The sequence below is a fragment of the Sander vitreus genome, chromosome 4, assembly GCF_031162955.1.
Source record: "Sander vitreus isolate 19-12246 chromosome 4, sanVit1, whole genome shotgun sequence".
Classification (NCBI taxonomy): Eukaryota; Metazoa; Chordata; class Actinopteri; order Perciformes; family Percidae; genus Sander; species Sander vitreus.
Genome location: NC_135858.1, coordinates 12698790 through 12705882, shown reverse-complemented (window position 1 = coordinate 12705882; position 7093 = coordinate 12698790). Strand labels below are relative to the sequence as shown.

Below are 7093 nucleotides of genomic sequence, written 5' to 3'. Positions count from 1 at the left end.
AAGTAAAAAATGAGGATGAGGGTACTTTACAAGTGGATTCTTCCTCTCCCGGAAGTCCAGATTCCTCCTCCAGCATGTCAGACAACAGCGGAGACTCAAGGGTGAGAGGCAAGGTACAACGCGTTGCCACAATCTGTGCTTATGTGTGGCTTGCAAGACTTGACTGAAGGCCTTTTTACAGTTGCCGCAGCCGACCTGTCGTGCGCCAATGTGACGTCAAAATGACGTAGATCCTGCTGTCGCGCCAGGATTTTAAGCACCACTCTATTTTTTTCAGCAGCGCACGACAAAGCGGAAACGGGAAGCATGGACGAGTTCGAGGGCAAGCAGATGCCAGGACTCTCAGAGTGACTGCAAGTCTCTCTTGTAAACTTACTGGTTAAGATGAGTTATTTTATGGTGAATGAAAGGCTTGATCCGACGAAGTAGGTCATCGACTCAAATCTAAACATTGACGTCAATGCTGCTGCCAGTTCTGCCATTGTTTACCTTTTTCTTCTTCTTCTAGTCTGTAGAAATAGCAAAGTCGGTAGCCTTTCCTCATTAGCAACACCTCTGTTCAGGAGAAGACTGCAACTATTGTTGCGACCACCACGCGCAAGTATAAAAAGTTACGGCGCTCCCATGACGTCACATTGGCGCGTGACAGGTCGGCTGCGGCGAGTATACCGGACGCTTAAGACTTGCCACTTAAACATCAATTATTGGTTCCCTTTTTAAGCAGACAGAATGCATTATTTATGGGAAATATATGGTACTGTTTGATTTGTCAACAGGAGATTGTGACAAAGCCTGTGCCAAGCTCTGCCCCCACTCCAACCATCGTGCGTCCAGGTTCTCTTCCCCTTCACCTGAGCAATGACGCACTACACCCAACTCTGCCATCTCCAACATCTGTCATCACGCAAGCCCCGCCCTCCAACAGACAGCTTGGGTAAACTACAGTGTGTTCCTGTTGTCTACATTTCTTGAGGCCTGGGGCGCTATTTGTAAAACATCTTAAAACTGAAGTAGTTCCGGGGAAAATGTACATAGAAAATGTCGGTGTTGGGGAGTTGTTTGATATTAGCTTGGTGGGAAAATGAAGCTCTGAATAAGTGGAAAGATTTATTGGCTATGAGATTATTGGCTATCTTATTGTCAAAAAGTTTTAGATCTGGTATAAGGTCATGGCCATCACTGGGCTCCTGGGTAGTTGGTGATATTGGTGCCACACACCTTGGCAAAATAAAATAATTTGTGAACCTGACTCTCAATCTGTATTTTATCAATAGGCACAGAAGGAAGGAGCAGCCATTAACAAGTATCTGATTATGTCAACAGCTCCCCAACAAGCGCGTATCCACTGGTGAGGCACCTCCCCAATGGGCAGACAATCCCTCTCCTGCCCAGTCCTGTGCAGATGACCTCAGTTATATCTGTAAGTCATTTTCAAAACTTGGAACAAATCTATAACAAATTATACTTTTTAATGATTTTTCTTTATATTTACCATATTCTGTCTGTTTCTCTCTCGCTCTTGTGTATTTTTTGTAATGTGGAGCTCGCGAGGCCAGTGAACTCTGTGCCTAACATCCCTGGGATTCCAGGACCTCCAGTTGGCGGGGCCAGCAGTGGCTCATCCTCCCCGTCTGGGTATAGTCTGCACTCTGAGACCAAGATGGTGAGATGGTTATTCATATTTACGTAATTTCGTAGCCTGCTGGCTCTGAAAATCTGTTAATTTATATTATTATATAACTCATTTTTTACATTTTGTTAAATGGTGATGCAAATTTCTAGCCTGGTTGACACCAGACCCTTCTTAGTTGTAACTGAGAGTGGGTTTGGGCAAGCTTCATCCACAGCCCATTTCCAAAAGGGCGTCACCAACGGACGCCGCTCAAATGCCTCTGGGCGCAATTGGATAGTCCTTCAACCAATCAGACCAACGATCCGGGTGACGTAGCAGCTACGGCGGCATCAACGTGTTGCTGCGCTTCAGTGGGTCACGTTGAATGTAAACAAAAAGCTGCTTGCCCTCGCTGCGCTATCGTCATCGTGTAAAGCCCGCCTCAGCGGTTGTGATTGGTGCCTCGATTTGGAAAAATTGGGAATGGACTCTTGGCCATACTGACTTGCAGAGCAAATCTCAAATTTGCCGGAAGTTTGTCAGCGTTTTCCCAGGCTAGCAAATTTCATCACATGTAATACAGCACATTTTTAGTGAGCTTAAAGTCAAATGACCTACATGGAGTGTCGTCTGTGTGTCTTTGTAGCGGCTGAAGGCGGCTCTAAGTCACCAGGGCCCAGGAGCACAAGATGGGGCTGGTGGGGGGGCAGGATCCATCCCTGCTGTCCCCCAGAGACAGGAACACGGCCAACAGCCCACTCAAAACTCTGATGCACCATCACCTGCCCAACCTCAGGTAATACATATGCTGCATAAATGCCTACAGTGTCCAGGGAACCTTTTATTGACATGAATGTATACAATGACATGGGTACCAGTCTCACCCCCTTAGCCTAAATAAGTATTTGGAACATATTGATCAAATATTGTAGATGGAGTGCAGAGAGGCAGTTTATGCTGCAGAAGTGGTTTTGATCATTTCACTTGATAATACTGGGCTGCACTGTCTTGAAAGTGGTTGCCTGTTGGTTACTGGTAAAGTTGCATGTTTGGATTCACCTGGGTTATTTATTGGTCTTTGTTTCAAGTGTAGTTTTCAGACACAGAAGCTTTATTTCATTTATTTTATTCCTAACGGCAACTAGGGCTGCACAATATATCGTTTTTTTTTATTGGCACCGCAATATTAACTGGCGCAATAAACACATCGCGAAAGGCTGCAACATATCGCGGAAGACACTGAGAGATTTTTTGTTAGTTAAAAGAGAATATCAGTATAGAATAAGAATAACTATCATTCTTTTTTTAGTGCTGCCTTTTATATTCAAGTCAATGTTCAATTTGTTCAATAAAAGAATGTTGGAAATGATTTCCTTTCGTTTATTTCAAATTCAACAAGGAATTTGTTGTTCTCCGCCAAAAACTCAAAGAAAAACAGAAAAACCCCGCCAAAACCTTCCCCAGCAGGCTGAGCTGTGCTCCCTGCTTCCACCGCCAGGGCCACAGCGCCATAGACAATGTTGTATTACTTCTGAATGAAAGCTCACCTTTCAGCCCCTGCATAGTGTCTCTGGGTCTGCTGTTAGCCCATAGCACTCATTTTTGTTCTTAAAACTACAAATGGCACGGTTGCACTTATTTAAAACTTTGTATGCCTCATTGTGTAATGCTTGTTCCTTTTTTGAGGAAAAGCAAAACAATCATCAACATGTGCAAAACTTAGGTCATGCATGTAACCTAAAGGAATTCACTGCACTGCCTCCACCTTCTCATTCCCCAGGTGTCCCCTGCTCAGCCAACAGGAGGCCGGCGGCGGCGAGCTTCAGAGATGGACCCTGACGAGAGGAGGGAGCGCTTCCTGGAGAGAAACCGGGCCGCTGCCTCCCGCTGCAGGCAAAAACGAAAGCTGTGGGTAAACTCTTTAGAGAAGAAGGCAGATGATCTTGCCAACATGAATGTGTCTTTGACGGTGAGTCTTCCATTTCCCCGTCACTCCATGGTTGTGTCTATAATTTGAACGTGAACACAGATTGGATCGTGCTGGGAATGATTTTGCGTGCTGTGTGTTCTGTGTTTCCATCAGAATGAAGTAAGCCTACTGAGGAACGAGGTGGCTCAGCTGAAGCAGCTCCTCCTGGCCCACAAAGACTGCCCGGTCACTGTTATGCAAAAGAAGGCAGCTTTCTTAGGTAACCATGGAGCTTACCAGCGAGCTTCCCACACTGTATCACTACTTTTGTCAGGATCCATCTATCATCTCATCCATCTAATACATTCTTTTTACTCGCTCACCTCTCTTAAGGGTGAATGTTTCTTTCTCTGTCTCTAGCTGCAGGAGGAGAGGAAACCTCCAGGGATACTTCCAGTGAATCCATCGGCTCCCCAGCGGCAGTTATCCAGCACGGGCCGTCACCCCCCGCCTCGGCCTCCAGTCCAGGGGCCACCATCAACGGGCTGAGCGTCCGCGCTGCAGAGGCGGTGGCAATGTCGGTCTTGGCCGGCATGGGATCGGGCCAGCCGGGAGGGGTCGTCATGGCGATGCAGTCGCAGTCGGACTCAGCCCCAAGATGATGTGCTGACGCAGGTAGCCAGTATAAACTCGAGTGGCGGCCGGACTGGTGCAAAGCATTTGAAAAGATGGACCCGCCCTTAAACCCCACCCCAGACTAAGATATTCTCGTCCTCTCACAGCCAATGATAATCACACAAAGACACGGCACAGTGCCTCCGTCAACCCTCCAGTCCCAACAAGGCTCCCTGTTAAGAGACGCTTTGTCACTCTCTGTATATAAATATGAATAACACGCCGGACGCTCACTCTGCAGGGTTTGGGGTCATTTCTTGTTCAGTCGTGACAGTTGGAAAAGGTTTTAGATTGGAATGAAAAGTATGAATGACAACTTTTTAATGTCAAAAAGTTTATTTTCATTTATCTTACAAAATGCAGCTTTAGTCCAACTTCAGTCCCACACGTTGGCTGTGATACGGTTGGTTGCTTTCCAGGCTGACAATTTTAATTGTATTTTTCATTTGTATGAAGAGATTTTTATGCCTGATACTGGTCTTCGACATAATGTTTGATGCAGTGAAAGTACGGTGAGAGATTGGCTGGCTGATTTCAGGAAATGGCAGCCTGGAAAGTTTTTCTTTATGCTCTTTTCATGTTTATGTTTTAGTCTGTCCTTTTAGTTCTCTGTCTGTGTTTCCCTTTTGAGTTCATTCTCCGTAAATACACAAACCAACCATAACAAACCAAATGTGTACACAGTTTACCCTGTGAGAGTGTGCCTGACTTTGTACCATCAGTTTTAACCTATTTGGAATGGATGTCATTACATTAGTTGTGTATGTATCAAACCCTTTTGACTGCATGGAAGGCTGAAGAATACCACTTTGTTTGTTTGTGCTTCATCATAATGTCACTGTTTATTGATCTGCTTTTCTTCTGTTTTAAAACATCAAATTACTGATGCAAAAACGGTCCTTGTTATGGAAGGATTCCATCCTCTGTCCTAATGTAACACTCTTGAAATAGTTAGCTTTGGAAGGCCTTTAAATGATAATCAAATATAATAGATTTTAAATCATTTACCCTGGCATTTCAGTTGAGGAAAAGAGAGCAGTGCAATATATTTTTCTATTGAATATCAATGTTCTTGCATTTATTTGTCGTGTGTAGCCCAGCCACGGAGAGGGGTTTGGTCCATTTCGGTTGAAAGCTAAAGTTATGAGGTGAGTGAGAGAAAATGTGAAGATGAGTATTCTTGAATGAATGTTGATTAGTGCACATCTGTAGAGAATTACAGATGTTCTAGTCTTGGGTGCTTTCCTACATTTGAAAAGCTGTCCTGTATCATGAAGTCAACTTCACTAGTTGTGCAAGGTGCTTCAGATTATTTTATACCGCAGTGTACTTCCACAGCTATCATGTTTATTTCCCTTGTCACTCTGTTGTTGTTTTTTTTTAAATAACATGTCATTGTTTTAACATGTTTATTTTTTTTTTGTGGGCATGTCAGGCTTTTTTTTCCATCATGATTAGTTTGTCCCTTTTTTATTTTGTTAAAGAGCTTAGATGTTTTTATGCGTTTAACACAGGTTGAACCACATGAAAAAAATTTCTTTGATATCTGTATGGGGAGAGTTTGTCAAATACTCAGGCTTTAGGATGGGAAAAATACTTGTGTATAGTCTCAACTAATGAATAAGTTGTCTCGGGCAAATAATAAAATAAATTAATGAAAAAGAAATGCTCATCAGCATGTTTATTCCCAGTTTGCGCCTCTCGCGTATTTTCCGCTTTTCCAAGAAAAAGAAAATTAACCAGAGGGTTGTTTAACAAAATGTACCACTGTCCTAAATCCAAAATCCTTAAAACTGCTTAAATTAATTCTTTTTCATACAAAAAATATATATAATTTAACTACTTACTTAACTACAACTACTACACCCTGTAACGCCCTGCAGTGCCCTGCTACGCCATTAACTACTACAACTACTATTTTTAGTCATAGTTCCGTTATCTTTATTGTGACTATTATTGCCACTGTTCATCACACCCCCAACCGGCACCGCCAGACACCACCTACCAAGAGCCTGGGTCTGTCTGAGGTTTCTCCCCAGGGGAGTTTTTCCTCGCCACTGTCGCACTAAATGCTTGCTCTCGGGGGAATTACTGGTATTGTTGGGTCTTTGTAAGTTATAGTGTGGTCTAGACCTACTCTATCTGTGAATTGTCTTGAGATAACTCTTGTTATGATTTGATACTATAAATGGAATTGAATTACTACTACTTACTTAACGTGATTAACTCTTATCACTAACTCTGCACTTTCTCTCAGCTTGGTGAAGTGTTTTACATGTAGCATCTTCCCGCTCATAACTCTCTCATAGTTTTACGTCCACAACTTAACTGTTCAGATTCAGTCTCACACCACTCTCATGGTGTCGTTTGGCCTAAGCAGGCAGCTGTTTTCTGCATAAAAGCTCTTAAAAACCCATCGTACACTTGCTGCCCAGCACCAAACGGCAAACAGACAGTAACAACATGTTTGTGAACATAGTGGAGCATTTAGCAACTTAAGAGCCAGATATTTCTCTCAGGAGTTGGCAAAGAGCAAAAACAGAACTAAAAGGCCAGAAATGTGACTGCAAATGAATGATGATGTTGCTCTCTATCTGTTGTACACATCCAGCAGATACAGAGCATGCTGGATGTGTAAATAAGCAACTGCATGCTAACAGGTTTGCTATTTAAATTTTAAGTTGATAAAATGAGTTGTGTTTACAGCTTCTTTCTGCTGTCTCCTTGTGGCCACAAATGCAGTTTTTATTTAAGGATTAACAGTTTTTTAATTTATTTTTTAAACCAAACACAAAACCTACAGCTCACAACATAAACACATCCCCATGCTTGTAAATAACATGTTATTATATCAAACAACTGTGTTTTTCCTACCTCAGAGTCAAAATGTATGCAGG

General features: G+C 43.0%; 1 protein-coding gene across 4 annotated transcripts in view; it reads left to right on the top strand.

Annotated features, from left to right (window-relative positions):
• The window catches only part of atf7b (activating transcription factor 7b), a 7577-nt gene extending 2734 nt beyond the window's left edge, over window positions 1–4843 (top strand). For 2 of the 4 annotated variants that reach the window (XM_078248358.1, XM_078248360.1), the window contains 8 exons: window positions 1–113; window positions 777–934; window positions 1324–1420; window positions 1544–1663; window positions 2259–2408; window positions 3393–3581; window positions 3696–3801; window positions 3942–4843. The exon at window positions 1–113 is cut by the window's left edge and continues 25 nt beyond it. In XM_078248358.1, coding sequence (XP_078104484.1) covers window positions 1–113; window positions 777–934; window positions 1324–1420; window positions 1544–1663; window positions 2259–2408; window positions 3393–3581; window positions 3696–3801; window positions 3942–4183 — 1175 coding nt within the window. In that variant the 3' untranslated portion in view covers window positions 4184–4843. Of the gene's footprint in view, window positions 114–776; window positions 935–1323; window positions 1421–1543; window positions 1664–2258; window positions 2409–3392; window positions 3582–3695; window positions 3802–3914 lie in introns of all 4 variants that reach the window. The other 2 variants (XM_078248359.1, XM_078248361.1) reach the window with 2 other exon arrangements.
• The last annotated feature ends 2250 nt before the right edge of the window (window positions 4844–7093 follow it).